Consider the following 20,028-nt stretch of genomic DNA (forward strand, 5'->3'; position numbering starts at 1 on the left):
TGTACATTCCCGTTAGTAATAAAACTAACCTAGAAACTTAAGTCAGCGAACTTCCTTATCTAATACCTCCATTTACATTCTGCGTTCCTGCTAACAGTAGATGATTTTTAGCAGAAATTCATGCTTAATGTAAATGACATTCAATTGAAACCTACTTAAACAAATTACTTCGAGATGATTTACAACAAAACCTACGTTTTCATGAAATATTTCAAAGTTTCACGTAAAAAAAAATACGAAACGAATGACACTGAAAATTAAAAAAAGAAAATGAAGAAATTGGTGGTCCATAAATTTCATCCCAGTCAAACTAATAAAAAGAAAAAAACACTCAAACGGTCCTCAAAGTTCTCCACTCTACTTAAATCTCTATCCAACATCCATCCGTCACGATATCCACGACTCTCACAAATTCATGCTCCAAATCACTATATCCACCTCTAACCATCATTCACCCACCAAACCCATCTAATTACTCCCCCTGGATACTCAACCTAACCGAAAAAAGGCCAAAACCACTTTGAAAAACCTCCCGATATTTTCACGCGTCAGCGATTGCTCCTTAATGATTGCTCATCATTAAGTCTGAGTGTGTCGACCTACGCTACTGTGTGGGAATGACGCAAAAGAGGCACGCAGGCGCGGATCGCTGACGCCAGAAACGGGCGTAGAAAGGTGGTTCAGTGAGTGACGAGCCGGCGTTCATCGCCGAACGCCGCAACAAGCGTGTCGTTGGTCGCGTTACGAGCTGATGTGTCACGATCGCTCCACTTTAAACGCCTCGTGGGCGTTCTAAGTCCCACCGTTCCCAAACGAAACTCCGGAAAAAGCAGGAGAAACCAAACGAAAATCGTGCGAGTTTCTTAGGGTTCGAGAAAGATCATTAGCGAAGAATAATCTCGACGGTGTATGTGTCCGTGACAGATTGTGTCGAGCGAGAAAGATTCGCGCGTGTACAAGCCGGGAGGCGCATGTTGCTCTTCTCGAGGGTCGATCGACGGGAAGACAGCTGGGAGAGTGTCGTTCCAAAGGGATGCTTTGAGACACCGGCACGGTCGCTTCATTCAAGGTGAGCCTCTTCTTCCACGACACCTTCCCGACCGTGCGGATTCCAGTCAGCTGACTGCAGGCTGGACTGTCCTACTACACGGACGCTTGTGTGTACGTGGACACGTTATTCTGGGAGTGAATCGTGGCTGTGTGGTACGTTCAACCCGTTCACACTACGTAAAGAACGAGAAAGTACGGGGATGTAGTTTACGCGGAGGATGAAAGATTTACTAAGATCACGTTTCTACGTGTACGTGGAAGTACACTCAGGTAGGAGACAGACGCATTGATCTGTCGAAGAATTGATTGGCTAGATGCTCTCGATGATGTAACCGTAGAAGTAGAAGCAGTTCGACAATTTCGCACCTTCCTGTCCGAAATTCCTTTGGAAATTCGTGGTTTCTTGATGATGGGAGTGTTTGGTATTTCTCGGAGGAGTGGAAAGTGAGAGGAGATCAGAGATGCGCTGTAGATCCATCGAACGATCACTTTTTAAGTATTCAACGATATTCGTATTGTTGATTAAACTTTCAATTTGTTGAATTCATTCGAACAAATTCTATATGAATTTCATTTGATTTTTTTTTTTACTAGAGGAATGAGTTAGTGCGATTATGTTTTGTATAAGGAATTAGGGTTGTCGAAGGTAACCATGTGTTCCGAGTTGCTTGGAAACCTACTGCTTTAAAAATCGTAGCTAGGTTTCGGTGTGCGCTGTTGAAGCACGATTCGCTCGTAAAGTAGCTGACATTTCGTGGGTTTACGATTTTGCAGAGGCAGAGAGACGCTGTGTGGAGGATCGAAGCGTTCACGAAACTCGTTCATCGATCTGTTTATTGCGGAACACGGTGGCAGCCGTGAAATAGTGGAGCACCGGCGTGAAAGCGGCTGGTTTGATCGATTGTTAATTTACAGGCTGATCGGTTCCAGCCACGATTGCAATAAATCATCGCGTGTCGGTCCGGTTTTCATTGTTTCGCGGTGTCTCTCTGGGAAATTTTCATGTGGCCTTGCTCGGTACAAGCCGATAGTGCACCTTGCTGTCGTGAACTGGGCAAGCTTTAGGTGTTTACAACGCGCGATTCACGCGGTCAGATAGCAGCTGGCGTTTGTCTGTATGGTGACTCAAAGAAACGATAATTGTAATATTCTTCGAAAAACTGAATTATTCTAATTGAACGTCAGATCACGCGGGACTCGCGATTTTTGAATAAATTGCGCTTGCAATAATCGTTTACCTTGTGTTTCTGTCAATTTCGCTGGAGGAAATGTCGCAGGGAATATAAATTTACAAAGTATATAATTTTGCAGAAATCAGTATTTGCGTAAACTATATTTCTTCCTGAGATTGGAATTCTCTAGAAATTAATAATTCCATAAATTGTATTTTTTCCAAAGATTAGAATTTCCCAGAAATGAATATTTGCATAAAATATAAATTCGCAAAGCATAGAATTGTCCACAAACCAATATTTCCACAAACCATACTTTTTCCAAAGATTAAAATTTCCCAGAAATCAACATTTCCACAGAGTACAATTTTCCAGAAAGCGAGACTCTCCAGAGAACGTAACTGTCGCGAAGAACAGACTCTCGAAAAAACCACAAAAAAAAAGGAAACAAATTTTCACGAAGAATAGACTCTCGCGAAAACAAGAAGGAAAAACAAATTTTCGCTCGTTTCCTACGACGAAGTAGAACTGAAAAATAACGCGAATTTAGATAAGCCGTTTAAACCCACTTTAAAGGGGGATCGTCGTTTATCAAGCTATCACGAAATCCAACGCGAGTTCTATTCACTACGTAACCGTAACGAGCACGACGTGCACTTCCTTAATCAACTTCTTTTTTTCTCGCGTGTTGCACGCACCTACGCAACCCCACACGCAATGTGTACGCATTTCTTTGTAAATGAGTGTCGGAGGAATTTAATAGGACGTGTAGCTACTAGGGAATCAAAGCGCAGGCATTTTCTTCTTTTTTTTCAGGGACAAAAGTAATTATTCAAAGAACACCCTCGACGGTATCTACATGTATACGCTACTTCATTACGTGTTTTTCCTTCTTTTTTCCTTTCGGTGCCGCACCGTTTCGTAAAAAGCACCACGTATCGCGTTACACGTTAATTAAGCACTATTTAATGAAAACACGTAGCACTTCTTCCTTCGTTTCTTTTATCACGGTTGAAAGTTAACGAACGACGGGTTGTATTAAAAAGGGAAACGTTAGCCAGCGCGACTGTTGCGCCGCAGAAAATCAATCAGCCTGTAAATAGCGCGAAGCGGTTTCATTCAGAAACGATTCTCGACCTGTCCGGTGACGTTTCTCCCATTCTCGATTAAGCTCTATAGAACGTCGAAGGTTAACATTATCTCAGCCGTTTCGCGGTGTCTCTGTCATAGACGTATGATTCATACGTAAACTGCGAACAAAGTTCTCCCTTTTAATTAAATCGAACACAAAGCTGTTGCGAATGTAAATCCCGCGAAGCAGACATACGTTGGAGTTGAGAGAATGGTGGAAACTGAGTGCTCGATATAATTTGCTGAAGTTAGGAACCGTGTTATCTGTTTATTCGACAAACTGTCAATCGATAAGATGAACGTCTGGAATAGAAGGTTGCCGCGGTTATTGTTAACATCGGAGAATATGAAATACAAGGGGGGTATTTTGTTACTGGTTGTGCCATAGTACAGAGCAAGTTGTCCAGACTGTCATTTAATTCGCGTAATATTTCTCAGACCGGTTTAGCAGCGGCAAGATGACACGCGGTTGATTAAAATGCGGCTTCACGTGCTGGGTTACTTAAGCCACGTACAAACGCGCTTAATGCAAAGCGACAGATCGTCGTTTGCTTTAGCTCACCGTGTATTTATTCGAAGTAATATTTGCGACGGTGATTCGCGATTAATAGAGCGAATGGAAAATTGATCGAGATTGAATTTATCGATTTTACGGTTGTTTTTTAAACAGCGAGAAATTGAAGCGTTTGAATGGACTTAATATCTGGAAATGAAATATTGTCTCGATCGTTGATACATTTATTTATCCGTTTCACGCGGTACACCTATCGTTTATCGGTTATCTAGTGTTTTCAAAAACATGGACAGTTTTACACCAGCTTTATCTCCTTCTAATATTAATATTTGTCCAATACGTCATTCTAAACGTACATAGAAGTGTATCGGCGATTGCACATATTCCCGACAATCTGTTTTCAATTTATCAAAAAGAGAGAAGGCGTTGTTCTTTTCTGCAAACGACCAAGAGATGAACCTCGATAAGATGTACACGTTTGCACAAATAACACAATAATGGTCGTTTTTCCGTGAGCAACGATGCACGAAGCAAGGTAACGCACCGAGGAGTAACTCGAATTTTTTCCCCCCTGGCAAACAGGAAATTATTCGAATTGCTCGGTAGTTATAGTTCACGATTAAAAGGAAGAAAAACACTTGGGTGTACTATTAACTATTGTCTTCTCGTTCCATTGTTCCCGGAGATAAATATCGGATAGTTAGATAATAGGACAATTATTCCTTAATTACAGAAGCGATTCTTGATACGATCAATGAGAGATGTGTAATCGTCACATAGTGTCGCATTTCGGTGACTAAAGTTTACAGACAGTTGGATATTTCGTTGTTTCGGTGGATAAAAGAACGTCTTAACAATGGTTTTTACGATACCACTAAATTCTTCCGCCACTCATCTAGGTCAAACGATAAAATTTTATGCATGCGTCCGTCTATTGATGCGCCTCGAGACGTCGAGAGAGAGAGAGAGAGGATCCATAGTTCGAGATGAATGCAAATGAACAGTACCTGTGTGTCATACTGATAGATAGGAAATCTAACATTGAAGAATCTTCTCTTTCAAGTCGAAAGAGATATTTCTTTTTTTTCACGGAGGAACTGATCTTTTTTCGATGGTTAAAAGATAATTCTAAGTTAATGTTGTTCTTTCACGTTCCCCCTATGATATTATACTGTAATTTCGTTATCACTGTCGGACGATAATGGCGAATCAGGCTATGGAAACAGGTGGACGCGCCTTCTACGGGAGGACGAGCATCGTCCAACCCCATATAATTGCTTGATAATTAAGCTGGGCGCGCCTGGTTTTATCGAAACAACCGCAAGCTGAAAGCTCCTCTCGTTCTTGGAACCGCTTTGTCAAATAATTTCCAAGCTTTTATTCTATTTTCATTATTTTTTCCCTCGAGTTTTCATTGATCGCGAATAATCATGCGAGTGTTCTCTATTAATACTGTTGGAGAGAAGGTAGTGCTGGGAAACTTCGAATAGTCGAGCTGTTTGAATAATTCGGAGTGGTTGAATAATTCGAGTAATTCGAATATTCGGAGTGGTTGAATAATTCGGATAAATCGAATATTCGAAGTGCTTGAATTATTCGGATATTTCGAATATTCGGAGTGCTTGAATAATTCGGAAATTTGAATACTCGGAGAGTTTGGATAATTCGGAAATTCGAATATTCGGAGTGCTTGAATAATTCGAGTAGTTGAAATATTCGGAGTGCCTGAATTATTCGGATAATTCGAATATTCAGAGTGCTTGAATAATTCGAGTAATTCGAATATTCGAAGTGCTTGAATAATTCGAGTAATTCGAATATTCGAAGTGCTTGAATAATTCGAGTAATTGAAATATTCGGAGTGCCTGAATAATTCGGATAATTCGAATATTCAAAGTGCTTGAATAATTCGAGTAATTGAAATATTCAGAGTGCTTGAGTAATTCGAGTAATTGAAATATTTGGAGTGCCTGAATAATTCGGATAATTCGAATATTCGGAGTGCTTGAATAATTCGGATTTTCCTAAGAGACCTAATAAAAAGTCTAACGATGTAAATGCACGAAAGTATAAAGAATTTGTGGAAATATATTTTTCTAAACTTACATCTCTCTCTGTTTCATTGATTTTTTTTCTATCCCTTGTGTGTATACGTGTCTGATTTGTTTGAGAGGATGTGTCGAGTATTGGATTGACAGGAAATCGCAAGGTTTCATGAAAAAGTGGTTTTGGTAACTGTCCAAAGTGTACAACGAACGAGCAGGCCCTCTGTCAAGAAACGAAACTCCGATACCGTCGTGAAATCTTACACGGAAGCAGGAAATGGGTGCAGATGGTGTGTCACACACACTCACACACACGTAGAGCACACACGCTACGTGTTTGGGTGCCATTAGTGTTTGGCATGATCGCGACTTTCCAGTGACAATAACAACAGCATTGTATGAGTAAAGACGGCCCTTGTGATTTATACAGTCTATCATCGTTAGACTGAAATTAATTCTCGAAGCGAATCAAATAGATCGTGACCATTTAACTTGGTAATTGAGAAAGCTGATTCATCCTTGAAATATCACCGATACAATTTTAGATCGCGGTTATTCTATTTTATTCAGAAATGTCTCAATTTCTCTTAGTATAATTACTTAATTCGTCTTCGTTTTGAAGTACGTTGCGCGATACTTATGCTTGCACGAATCAAGGTAAGGTAACCGATTAATCTTCTTGCCAATTTAAACACGATTCACGATAATCGTCGAAAGTAAAACATTTGGTTAAGCAACACAGTTCAATGTTCAAACAAGATAGGCGGAAAATAAGATTAAAGTGTCGAGTATTGAACACTATCGATATTTTTCTATTCGGTCGATATTTCAACGTGACTTCTTACCTTTGCTTTAGAATTCTGTTAGGTCTAACTTCTGCAAGCTGTAACCTTCTCGTGACAAGAAACATGTTAATTAATTTCCGACAGAAAAACAAGTCGAGTTTACAGGTTAATCGTACCTACACCGCTGCCCAGTTAACTCGCGTAGAAATCCATACTTAAATCCAATATAGCAGGTGTACAAGTGGTGAAATATGTTCTAACATTTCTTCGATCGAATAGAATTGACCTCGTTCTGTCGGTGGATCGTTAAGTGACAAATCGTATCAGAGAGAATCGTTGCGTGTATTCCGTTTTCGTTTCTTTTTTTTTTTTTCCACGAAAGTCCGCGGTCGTAAAGGTTAGCCACAAAAATTCCGGGCGATGGGAAAATTTGGAAAGGGTCGGAACGGTTGTAAAAACGAAGGCCAAATGTAAGGAACGACGAACGGGTGCCGCGTCTCTCTTGGCAAAACGAGGTTAAAGGTATCCGACTGCGGCAGTGTCGTATCGATTCCAGTCGGGCTGACATTGCCGCTGCAAAATCTCGAGATGTTGACAGCGTACACTGTGGATTGTTTTACGAGCGGCCTTCCTCTTCTCTGTGTGTTTCAGGGTGAAAGGCCATTCGAGCAGATCGAGGCATGTCGAAGTATTGGCTGAACGTGGCCCTCCTCAGGGTTGTTCTACCGGTTGTCTTGACGGGATGTGAGTGTCGCCATCAATGTACTTTTTTTTTTAAACAAATTTCAGAGATTCCGAGTCGCTGTGTACCGTTCGCCATAATAATTGGACGTCCAGATACTTGATATTTGAAAATTTCAGGGATCGTAACATTAAAATTTGAGAAATCGCAACGTTTAAATTTTTATATTCGGAAAATTTGGGAAATCGTAAGATTAAAATATAATATTTGAAAATTTGAGGGATCGTAACATTAAAATTTGAGAAATCGCAACGTTTAAATTTTTATATTCGGAAAATTTGGGAAATCGTAAGATTAAAATATAATATTTGAAAATTTGAGGGATCGTAACATTAAAATTTGAGAAATCGCAACGTTTAAATTTTTATATTCGGAAAATTTGGGAAATCGTAAGATTAAAATATAATATTTGAAAATCTGAGGGATCGTAACATTATAATTTAATATTTGAAAATCTGAGGGATCGTAACATTATAATTTAATATTTGAAAATTTGAGGGATCGTAACATTAAAATTTGAGAAATCGCAACGTTTAAATTTTTATATTCGGAAAATTTGGGAAATCGTAAGATTAAACTACATTTCACGTTGACAAAATTATTTACTATTTAATAAAACATCGCTGAACAGGCAAGCACATAGAAGACTTGTTCTATTTTCATTGATACGTTTTCAGGAAGTCTTACGTCACTTTACGATAGTATATTTTATTATCAATGTTACGGGCGTGTTGAAAAATCGGTAAAACGCAGCTTCGCCAGTGTATTACACTCTTGTCCCACTTTCCAGTTAACAAAAACCCGAATTCTCGTAAAATTTCGTGAAACTCCATCGAAAACAAGTTGGACAGTTTATCTAAATTACACGAGAAATCGATGAATTTTGATACGAGAGTCGAGAGAAGGAACCAGTCGATGACATCATCGTGTTGAAATACTCATGATTTGTAATCGACTAATGACCTCAGGTCGCACGCGTGTTGCTCCCATTGAAGGCGAGGAAAACGTGTGAAACTGGAAACTCTATACAATTATCAAAGCTAAAGCTAGAAATAGAAAAGAAAATAAATTGCTCCCACATTTTTCACGTTTATTTAAAACTTAAAAAACGTCAAGGAAAAAAAAATTCCTCGTAAAATTAATTATTCGTTCAATGTAATAATACAACGGTACAAAAATGCGACAGAAATTAACGAACAGATACGTGAAATCGAAGAGTCCACATGTTGACCGTTCTATTACCGTTGTCAGCTTAATACTGTTATTAATTATCAGAGTGTTATCTAGGTGTCTACATGTGTTGAATCATTCCCTGGTGCGTAATAGACACAACTGGGCGTTTTCACTTTCTTTTTTTTTCCCAATTAGAGTGATATCTGTTTAATAAATTACGGTTAAACGATGTTTCATCGTTGACAACAATTTCGTGTAGAATAACAATTGAAATACTCCGAAACGCGTTATGGAACTGGATACGTTCTAAGTATAAGAATGACGTAACTCCTGTGTTTCCACCTTTGATAAAATGAAGAACGACCGTTTTCGAAAACGGTCGGAAGTTCGACTGGCACACGTACACACATAAATTTGAGAAAGCGCCTCAGAGGCAGCGTCGAGACATGTTTAGACTCAGTTTATAATTAGTCACTTTCGTTCGACGAAACACGTGAATTCTACCATTATCAACGATCTTCTGTAACTATCACTACTTTCCTGCAGAAAATATACATGTCACTGTTCAATTACCGAAAAATTTACGAGCGAGACGACATGTTTTTATCGTCGATGATAACGATTTCTTGACATCCTCTCTTTGATAATCTGACCTGAATCGGGCCGCGTCGGCGGGGAAAAAGGAGGAATTACGAGGCTAGTGTTGAACGTAACGTTGTTATCGCGCGAATTATCATCTTCCACAAGCTGGACGGAATAATTAGTTGTCGGTAACTTCTATAATTAACGACGCTTCGTTGAAAAGAGAGGAGAAGCAAAAGGGAAGAAAGAGAACTTTGTTTCTTCTAACGCGCGTGTACGTCGAGATAGAGCGTGATTCCAGAGTTTCGTTCGCACCTAATTAAACATTACGAATTTTCCATTCGAAAGGAGGTCGATATTTCCAGCGAATGAAACCGGCGGGAAGAAAACTTGGGAATAACGGAGTAATTTTGAAACATCTCCGGAACAGAGGAAATACAGTTTGCTTGGCAGCCGGTCAAACTTTTCGTTTGCACGCACACCGGGGGAAAGAGAAAATAGTGTAAGCAGAATGCACTCTCCGAATAGAAAGTGGTCTCGTAGGCCTCGTTACGTGAATTGGAGCGAGATGAAGCAGGTTTTCCAAGCAGAATTTTCGTCTACAAGTGTTTTTCTTCTCTCCAAAAAGAAACCGAACACGACAGATAGTTTCTCTCACGCGAAGACGTTTCTGTTCGCGGATTAATTACGCTCGGCGTTCGGCTCGTCCAAGCGAAAACAATTAACGCGTACAAGTGTAGCGCTGTTCTGAATTCAATTATCCGAGCATATGCTCCATTCCACGAACCATGATCCATGCATACAAATAGCCACAATGATACTTTCTCGTCAGCGTGTGATTCACGGCACTGAAACACCGTGAACGACTGTTTTATTCATACAACGGAGTTGTTGAAATTCCTACGTAGATACGGGAGGGACTGAAATGTCATAGAGTTTCATCTCTGAACTCCCCAGGTTGAAATTGACCTTTCTGCTAGCCCATTTCTTCGCGTGCCAACAAAATGAACTGCATTTCATACGCGTGACGGACGTCGACGTGGAAAATGTCGCGAAACAATCGTGTCTTTTATGTTAGAGTTTAATATTGAACCGTGGTAATGCTAACGAGGAATTCTATGAAATTTGATGAAAATTAATTTAAGTTTCTTGCTTGGAATGTCGAATATACGACGATGAGAGTGGAGAATACAGGTATTTGAAACGGACGATTATTCAATTGAATAGGTATAATATGGCGACCTGTAGGACTGTCTCTAGTTTACTTGGCACTGATGCTATACTCGCCTCATGTGCCCATACCAGACGCGAAAACAATGGCTGGCCACACAGGCCACTATCTGAAGACATGTATAGGCCTGTCTTTTCTCACAGCCACCAGCCAAATCACTTTTCACATAGTTCTATTGGCTCTGCCTACGTATGGACACTTCCTTCAGAATTGTACGTAACAAAGAAATTCGAGAAGATTTGGAGAAAATTAAAGGAACACGTGTTTTTCAACGATCTTCCTTTTTGTAGGCGAATCTATGGAAGTGATCTTCAGGCACATAGGTTTTGTAAGGCTAGATAGCGCATCGGTTTGGGAGATCTTCTTTTGGCTAACGCCGGAACTAATCGTCCTGCCTACTAGTGTAATAGTCTATTTCACGTGCCGCTTCCTGTCGCAAACCCGCGTCATCGACGAGGAGCACAACGCCTCTTTGCATCGACACAACAAGGCGTCCAAGAAGAACGTCGACGGAACCGCCAAGGTATTTTTCGAGGAAGGAAGAGAACTATTCCATCGAATTCCCAATCTCGCGACTTCCAATTTCCCATAAAAATTCAAATTCAAAGGATAACGAAATTTCGAAGGAAACTTTCAGCTGAAAGGCGTTCGAGAGGAACACACACGCAACCACCGAGGTTCTCACACGGAGGATATTCCATTCCGTAATTTCCTCCCAGAATCCAAACTCGTGAAATAACGAAACTCCCGCAGAAACTTTCAGCTGGAAGACGTCCAAGAAGATCGCAGACACAACACAGCCAAAGTGTTCACACGAAAAAATCTTCCGTCCAGTTAATAAAGTTCCAATAATTTTCTCTGCTCAGATAATCAACTTCCTAGGGCGAATCGGAACCTACGTGGTCCTAGCCTCGCTGTGCATCACAGCAGCCCTGAAACCATCGATAGAGGGTGGCTTTTACTTCCTCGTTTTCCTCGGAGCCGCTACCTGGTGGGCATGCAACAAAGAACTGCGAAAGGGGTTCGCTGTGCTGTGCAGATTCGTGATGTTCGTGGTGGTCCTTCACATCATCACTTTGCTCAGCTATCAGAACCAAGTTCCTCAGGAGTTGATACCCGTGAACAGCACGTGGCAACGTTATTTCGCTCTGACCCCTGTTTATCGGACGAACTGCAGCGACCCGAGAGACGTGCGGTACACAGACGACGCCGATTGGCTGATTTATGGCTACTGTCTCAGGCTATTTTGGCTCTACTACGTTCTGGCGTTGCAGTCGCAATTCTTAAGTAAAAAACCGGTGAGTCTGTTATTGGTACATTGGACATGTTTTTCATTTGATTACTAAGAAATCTCTCTTAGCGTCGGAGCAACGTTGTAGAACACGTAATTAATCTGATCGAGGGATCTAACGGAGAGTCTGGTAGAAAGATGGAAAAATAACAAAATAATAAAAATCTAGCTCGACGCAGCGTTCTATCGATTAAGATTGCAATTAACGAGGTCAAGGAAATCAAGTATAATCCGCGAGTACAATTGTACACCGCCGTGTGTTGGTTATAATTGTACTGTTTAGCGAGTATTTAAGTTTCGAATGCCAGGGAATTTAACGAAACGGATTCTCTGTCTCATCGACGAAACCTGTTCTAAAGCTTGAATCGTTCTAACGATGCACGTCGCGTGCTGTGTGTCTGTTACTGACTCGATTTACTGTAACTCACGGTTAAGGAGTGTGTACATGATTAACAATGGTATCTCGGTTGAATAACACGAACAATGCTTCTTTCCTACGATCTCTATTCTCTCAACTAACCAAATATTCCAAGGATCTTTGACAAAATTGTATCTCGTAACCAAGTGTTTTCCTTTGAAGAACGTTGCTTTTACTAACGAGGCGTTCCAGGCAAAGAAAGTGAAACGTTTGAGCGGCAAACTGGAGAACCTGGACACACCATTGTCCAGGCACGTGTCCATCAGGCGAAGGACACCATCTCAAAGATGGCAGTCGGCGCGACGAAAGGCTCGCGTAAGAAGGATTTCGTGTTGCATGAGCCTGGTTTCTCCACTATTTTTCACGATCATTCTCTCGATCTATCAAAGCTTCTTTTTCTAGATGCAAAATTTTTATCGTCCATCCTATGATTTCAACTTGCACGTCGCGTATGATCGTGTATTTATTTTTATCCCATCCCTAAGTTTCCACGACGAAAGTAAAAAAAAGTAACAGAAAATAAGGAGAATGTAGTGACTGAAATTTACATGAATTTTCTTTTTTTTCCTTTTCATTTCTCTGATTAACGAGAACGTTAGAACGAACTTTTACTTTATTGACTCACCCCGTCTCTCTCATTAGACGACTCCCGTGTTTTTATTTGCTGTCGCCTTCCAGATTTGCGGTTGTTCTTTAATGCTGAGCAAATTCGTTTTCCGTTTGGATGCCGCTATGTTTAGTTTGCCATTGTTTTAGAAGCTGATCGTTAATTCGTCGTACCCACCTGTCGACGAGCGCACACCCGTACGTATAATGATTAAGTTTGCACGTTTGATTATCACAGCGATCACTCATCGTTCACTCATCTCACGGCAGTCACTCTTTATACATTCCTGTGCCATCTTCATTTATTTCTTTTTCTATTTGTATTTTTTTTTTTCCGTATTTAAACAATCAATTACCACATTTCACTCCACGTTTCACACACGATCATCGTTCTCTATCGGTGAAGGAAACATCGTTTCACTTTATACGTAGCTTGCATGTTTTACGCTTAAGAAACAAGTTCTTTCGCTTCGCGAGACACGAATATCTAATCGAAGTCGAAGAACACAGTATTAAACAGATAATAGTCTACATAGAGACGAAGTTCTGAAGGTGTACAGAGAATAATATCGTCGATTTCGTTGATATAGTTGATGCGGTTTGGGTCTGGGAGAACAGGACTGCTCCAAGATTCAACCGGAAGCGTGATCGTGCAGGATGGCCATCAAGACGACAGCATTCAGATGCAAAGTCTCAGCGAAGGTCTGTCAAGAACGTGTAATTAAATCGAATTTGAAAATATTAAATTACGTCGACTAATTAAATAATTCCTAGCTGCCCCAGATGAACAATCTGGAATCATCGAGCACGTCATTATGGCCGTGTACTCCATCTTCCAGTTGATACTTAACTCGTCCTATCTTGCCACGAATATCATAATGATGGTAAGAGTAAAAAATCGAATAATTCTCTCCTGAATATTTTTCACAATTTCACTCGAATCTTCGACAGACTTGGAGTATAATGTATCACAGTTGGACGACGTTTGCACTCCTACTCTGGGCCCTGGTCCTCTGGATGGTCCCTAACAAACGCGCATCCATGATGAAGTGTTCTCCGTTCATCGTTTGCTACGCGATGCTGTTGCTACTTATGCAGTTCATTTACAGCATGGACCTGACGGAGGAAGAACTGCCGACGGAGATAAACGGAATAAATATGTCGGAGATCGGTTTCAGCAAAGCTGATCGTCTCAGTCGTTGGCATCTAGTAGTCAAAGTAACGACGATTTCCATGTCTATCTATGCGACGAGCACGATGTGTTATTCATGACAATCTTTCCGACTGTTTCACAGTGTCTATTCATATCAATGTTTTGGATAACAATGAGACAGTACACGGCTGAACGAAGCAACCAGAGACGTTCCTCAGCGCTGAGAGATATGGTAGCGCCGTTGCACGTCTCTGTTTCGACAGCTACCACGGCCATGAATCACGAGGCGCCGGAAATTAAAAGCAAATTTATGAAGGACGTTGGCATAGTTTTGAAGAACTTGCTGACCAAATTTTGGATCGCTGTGGTCGCCATTATGCTGTTCATCTGTGGAATTACCGGCGAACGTATGACTGTCTTCAGGATCATTTACATGTCTCTCTTCCTTGTTCTAGTCATTACCTTCCAGGTAAAAAGGAAGGAACAATAGTAAGCCAATGAAATATTTTTCAGATAGTTTATTTTATGATTTGATTTTCTTAGATTTCTTGGACTGTGTGGAGAAAGATGATGTATCCATTCTGGATCACGGTTATCGGGTACTCCGTGATTATGCTAATACTCGTGTACACTTATCAATTCCACAATTTCCCGGAGTACTGGAATTATTTACATATCGACAAGAATTTGCAGATGGACATTGGTTTGGAGAAATACGAGACTAAAGATCTTTTCGTTAGGCTACTAACACCGACCTTCTTCGTGATCATCACTGTCCTTCAGATTCATTATTTCCACAAGGATTTCTTGGAAGTCACGAACATCGAGAGATTTGGGTTAGTGTGTGACGTTGGAATAATTTAATAGAGTAATTTAATGAAACGTGTAATTGAAAATTGCAGAACCGAAGAGAGTCCTCGAGATAAACGATCGAGTCTCGGCCATTCTCCTATTTTAACATTGCCACCGTCTTCGCCAGGTGACGTTTTCCTCGTCGAAGAGGACAAAGAACCCATGTACACTTTGGGACAGTTAAAACGTATAATTTTGAACTTTTCTATGAAAATTAACACTTCAACATGTATATGTATGTGATCCTAATTTTTAGAAATGTCCAAATTGGAACGATTAGCGCTATTCCGTAAAATAGTGGAGCATGTGTTGAATTTGTACAATTACACCTGGCTGTTTCTCGAGATCCACATGCAAAAGATCATCTTCATCTCTGTGATGCTCTTCTGCGTCAACGATGTGAGTGAAAATTAATCAACCACTGAAATTCAATCTTTAATTGATCTTCTAATTAACGAATCAATTTCAGGTGTGTGCTATTAATTTCGTATTCGTCGTGATAGCAGTTACCATGATCAATTCACGAAGAAACGTTCAAATATGCACTCTGAACGTAATTGCAGCGATCATTGCTCTTCTGATGGTCGGAAAAATGTTGTATCAAATTCAGTACATCGACCATAATAATTGGAACGTTCATTGCTTGGTAAATACTTAAAAATTTAATCGACACGTTTTTTCCAATAAATTTCACCGTTTTAATTCACAGACAAACGTAGAGGACGCGGTGAAACAGTATGGCAGCAACAATACCGTGTACAACATAGCAGAGTGGTTTGGAATAAAGAAAGCTCAGCCAGGACAACTGGCAGAGTTGTTAAAAGGCTACATAGGAATTTTAGTAGTGACCACTTTGAGAAAAATCATCAGGATTCGACAATGTTTCTACCGAAAGGCACACAGCGAACCTTTAGACACTCCTCAAGTCATGTTTCCATCGGTCACTAGAGAAACTGCTGACAAAGGGTTGCCAGAGTGCTTGAAGTTCCTCTTCAATTATGGATTCTACAAATTTGGAGTCGAATTCTGTTTAATAGGAATCGTGGCATTAATTGGAACGAGACTGGACTTTTATTCGGTTCTTTATAGCATATGGCTTTTGTTATTTTTCTCCCTGAAGAGAACAACAATATCTAGGATTTGGCCCTTCTTCAAACTCTTCGCCATAATTTTGTTGCCTGTTCAATATTCCTTCGTTGTGGCGCCTCCTTCTTGGCTTTGTATAGGTACTTAATCATCTACAGTGTTTCAATTTCAAGTGACATTAATTTTTATTGTTTTCTATGAGAATTATTTTTATTCATTTCTAGATTACCCGTGGCACAATTCCGAAACTCTGAGAAGATTGCAAGAGTGGATGTACTTCCCTGACCCTGATTTTCCACCTAATCCCAGAAAATTGATGTGTAAGAGATTGAATATTCGATAGAATTTAAGTGAGTCTTAAAACGAAACGAAGTTCCAGCTTCAATTTTATTACAGGTGATTTCATTTTGCTAATGATGATCGTCAGGCAAAGTCTCGTTTTCCGAATCGAGCAAAGAAGCTCAGCGTCAGGCACAGATTTTCCAGCTGGTCACAATTATTCCGTGTACCAAAACATGGAGAAACCGAATTTCGCGAATCCTGTCAAGGATTACGTGTCCCATATTCATTGCTGGTTGGACGTAGTGAAACGAGGTGTTTTAATGAGTCTCATGTGGGTCACTTTATCGATCATGTTCCTGGCTGGAACTGAGAGGACCAACCTGTTCTCGTTGGGTTATTTGATCGGTGCATTTGTGTTCCTCTGGCAAGGAAGTGATTTCTACCTGAGACCAGTGAAGACGATCTTAAAATGGTGGAATTTCTTGATTGGCTACAACGTGATAGTGATATTCTCGAAGGCTCTGCTTCAGGGTGTAGGATGTGTCTTGATAAAACAGGTAAATTCAATTTTTTTTTAAATGAACCCAATTACTACTCGAGTTATTTTACGAAGAAAACTTTATGGACATTTTTTTATCGAATGAAATTTTCAGCTCCACATGTTGGCCTGTCCACTCATCCAACTATTTGGCATCACCTGCCTAAGAAAATTCCGGAGTTCGGTCACGGATATGGTCCTAGACAAATTCGACTGCGAAGTGCCTCGCGAGGACATTGGCATGGTGTGGGATGGCCTCTGTTTCGGCTTCTTACTGCTCCAGAAACGACTCTTCAAGAGCTACTACTTCTTCCACATAGTGGACGAAACGAAAGCCATGAGCATCCTAGCATCGAGAGGTGCGGAGCTATTGGAAGAGCTACATCAGAACCGTATCGATATTCAGGACAACGTCGAGAAGAACGTGCTGCAAAAATTGAAGTTCAAGATGGACAAGATCAAAGCCAATCAGAGGAAGATACAAGGGCCTAGTTATAGGGAACCACAGACGCACAAAGTCGGTAAGGATCATTTCAACGTTCCTAATTGTCTTTCTCTAGGGCACAAGACACTCAGACTGACCGGACGAAATTACCTCTTGGTTCAATGACCTCCTTGATCCACCCAGATCCTCAAACTACCAAAGTTCTACTTTTTTAACAATCTTCTTCTCCATCGAATTCCTGAAATTCTACTTTACCACACTTCCTTCAATCTGTCCAACTCCACGAGCAGTAATCGACAACGAGAAATAGCCTAAGCGTCCAGACGTAGGTGCCCAAAGCGAATCGTACGTAGGCTAACAACCAAATCTCTATATTTGATGCACGCCGAAAACAAAAAAGAAGGAGAGGCACCTCTGGCGAGATCTTTGAGCGTAAGCTCGTGCGTCTCGTCCGGTCACACACCTCCTCAGGGTTATCAGACGCCGATAGACGAGGACGAGGACGAGCCACCTCCGTTGACACCGCGAGCCGCGTCCATCTTGCAGGCGCCGACACCTAATTCAGCTGTCATGACAGTGAGCCTCGAGGGTTATCTCGAGCCTACACGTATTTCTTTCGGTTCCCCGCCGAGTAGCGAGCTGAATCCACGCGGACCATCGCCGGACGAAACGTTTCCTGTGTTCTCACCGCCGCCTTATCATCGCGGACAACCCGATCGATCGCTGAACTCGTCGATCAGACATCATCGTCGACAGTCGAGTTACATCGGGCCGCCGTGGATGAACGAGCTCCAGACACCAAGGCAGTCGATCGTCTCCACCACGTCACGTTCCCCGCTATCTCATCACACATGTAACGACACAACGGGAACAAGATCGTCGTCGTCGAATCGCTACGATGTCCTGTACATACGCTTCCGCGATAGCACTTATAGATCATCTGCGAAGCACCGATATTCTCAGTCGTTTCTTTGTTTTTCTTTTTTCTGTGGTTCTTGAGGATTCGTAGGGTTTCTTCGGGATTTGAGAGTGTACCGGTTGCTTTCAATGTGCGATACAGTGCTGTCTATTGAAAGAATAGGTCCACTTTGGATACTTTTCGTCTTTCTTTTTTCTTTCTTTGAAGAATGATTTCTGATTTCGAATTTTTTTCTCTGGGGTCGGAATAAGGGTCACTGTAGATTTAAATACTTCTGAGAGTTTTTAACTTTCTGAACGAACACTTAAATTGTTATTTTATGAAATTTATCTTAGATAGCAAAAAGAATCTTCGATATCATTGACGAATCTCTTTCTCTAAATTTCTTTCCCACTTTCGTTCTTCTAAGAGTATCTTTCTGTCGTACGCTTCCGTCAACTTTCGATCGATCTTTGTTAGATGTCGTAATCTATTTGAATCTAATTAGCTGTACATAGTTGAACGTACCGCGTCTCTGTTTACCCATAACATCCCATCGATTAGAATCCCGCTTCAGCATCGAACATCACATCCCTCCCACCTCGTCATCTTCATAATTGACTTTTCCTCTTTTATAGGGGAAAAAATTAACCAAATTCCAAAAAAACTTCCGTTGAATTTCTCGACAGATCGTCCCGTATCCCGTCGATCCTGCTGACCATCGGACGCCAGGAATCGAGCGTGATCGCTCGATGTGTAACATAAACTTGCATATTTACTGTAACATAGATCTGTCTCCGTGCCGACGAATTTCCACGTTGTTTTCTTTTCAGTTCGTCATCTATACATTTTGTGTTTTTTCTTTCCGTTAGATTCTCTCTATCCAGGGACACGGCCGTTGTACAGAGTTCGCGTGCCAAAGACCAACAGAGAGGGTAAATGGACATTATCATTTTTTTCATTATTTTCTCTTATTCCGCAGCTTTTCCGGGCTTTTTCTCCTTACTAACAGACGTGCCCAAAAATCCCGTACTAACTCTCCTTCTGCTTTTACAGAAAGTACACGCTGCTGTACATATACGTATACTTGATACCGATTTTCTAATTGTGTATACGTGTGTATGTGTTATATCACCCCGAAAAGTTTTTCTCCGATTATGTACAGCGAGGCAAACACAATGGTGGTGGGCGGATTTTAACAAGCGTGATCGTACTAACAATTTCTCTAGACCCGATAGATTATCGTGTACCGTCTACTAAATTGCCCCCGAGCCTTGTGGATATAACGTCTTCTTAAAAAAAAATCACCACTGTTCTGTTGAACGAAACTTTTGACCGTGCATGGCTTTGGCACACATATACGTACATAGTGTAAGTGACGGGCGGTTTCGCTCTCTTTCCGGTCGTTAAGAAACCGTGATTTCTTTTTCCATCAGCTATCAGATCCGGCGATTACTACATGTTCGACGACCTGGACGACGACGACGTCACCGATCTGATCCCCGACACAGAATCGGAGAAGAGGGAAGCGGAGAATCGTCGCGAGGCGGAGAAACGCGGAAGAAGAATGACCATCTCTGAGGTATGTTCCACGCGTAAGAGCCTTCGGATTCGCTACGAGACAGTTGAAATATATACAGTGAAATTGTCTTGGAAGGCCACGTTATATATCTCTGGTTTGTCTGCTATGAATCTTCTTCTATTTTTTTTTTCCTGAGTCTGAAGCAAAGTTTTTTTTACTAATCCTGTTTGAAGACGAGAGACAGAGCGCTTGATCCACTGAGAAATTCCGCGAAACGACACCAACATGATGTGTATGTTCCATCGAGTTTATTTTAATCAACGATCGGATCGACTCCTTGTTTTAATTTCACAGCATTGTTTCAATTTGGTTCGTGTTTCACTTAAAACTTAGTTTGCCCCCTGTAACTCGGTTTTAACTTCGATCGAATTCACACCGTTCGTTCGTTCGTTCGTCGGCGAATCTATCAGATGGATCATCGGATCATAGACAAGTGGTTGAGTTCTTTACCC

General features: G+C 41.0%; 1 protein-coding gene across 1 annotated transcript in view; it reads left to right on the forward strand.

Moving 5' to 3' along the window:
• Window positions 1–804: 804 nt before the first annotated feature.
• Window positions 805–20,028, forward strand: part of LOC108571412 (piezo-type mechanosensitive ion channel component) — a 27,166-nt gene continuing 7,942 nt past the window's right edge. Inside the window, exons 1-21 of the mRNA XM_017933441.1 lie at window positions 805–1,069; window positions 7,349–7,441; window positions 10,422–10,637; window positions 10,716–10,948; window positions 11,292–11,723; window positions 12,318–12,449; window positions 12,894–12,938; window positions 13,331–13,442; window positions 13,515–13,624; window positions 13,692–13,958; window positions 14,036–14,362; window positions 14,437–14,729; window positions 14,796–14,932; window positions 15,002–15,144; window positions 15,215–15,391; window positions 15,455–15,971; window positions 16,056–16,151; window positions 16,228–16,670; window positions 16,767–17,172; window positions 18,867–18,929; window positions 19,431–19,576. Of these exons, the coding sequence (XP_017788930.1) occupies window positions 7,378–7,441; window positions 10,422–10,637; window positions 10,716–10,948; window positions 11,292–11,723; window positions 12,318–12,449; window positions 12,894–12,938; window positions 13,331–13,442; window positions 13,515–13,624; window positions 13,692–13,958; window positions 14,036–14,362; window positions 14,437–14,729; window positions 14,796–14,932; window positions 15,002–15,144; window positions 15,215–15,391; window positions 15,455–15,971; window positions 16,056–16,151; window positions 16,228–16,670; window positions 16,767–17,172; window positions 18,867–18,929; window positions 19,431–19,576 (4,359 nt within the window). The 5' untranslated portion in view covers window positions 805–1,069; window positions 7,349–7,377. The remainder of the gene's footprint in view (window positions 1,070–7,348; window positions 7,442–10,421; window positions 10,638–10,715; window positions 10,949–11,291; window positions 11,724–12,317; window positions 12,450–12,893; window positions 12,939–13,330; window positions 13,443–13,514; window positions 13,625–13,691; window positions 13,959–14,035; window positions 14,363–14,436; window positions 14,730–14,795; window positions 14,933–15,001; window positions 15,145–15,214; window positions 15,392–15,454; window positions 15,972–16,055; window positions 16,152–16,227; window positions 16,671–16,766; window positions 17,173–18,866; window positions 18,930–19,430; window positions 19,577–20,028) is intronic.

This window comes from Habropoda laboriosa, unplaced genomic scaffold (assembly GCF_001263275.1).
Source record: "Habropoda laboriosa isolate 0110345459 unplaced genomic scaffold, ASM126327v1 scaffold57, whole genome shotgun sequence".
Lineage (NCBI taxonomy): Eukaryota > Metazoa > Arthropoda > Insecta > Hymenoptera > Apidae > Habropoda > Habropoda laboriosa.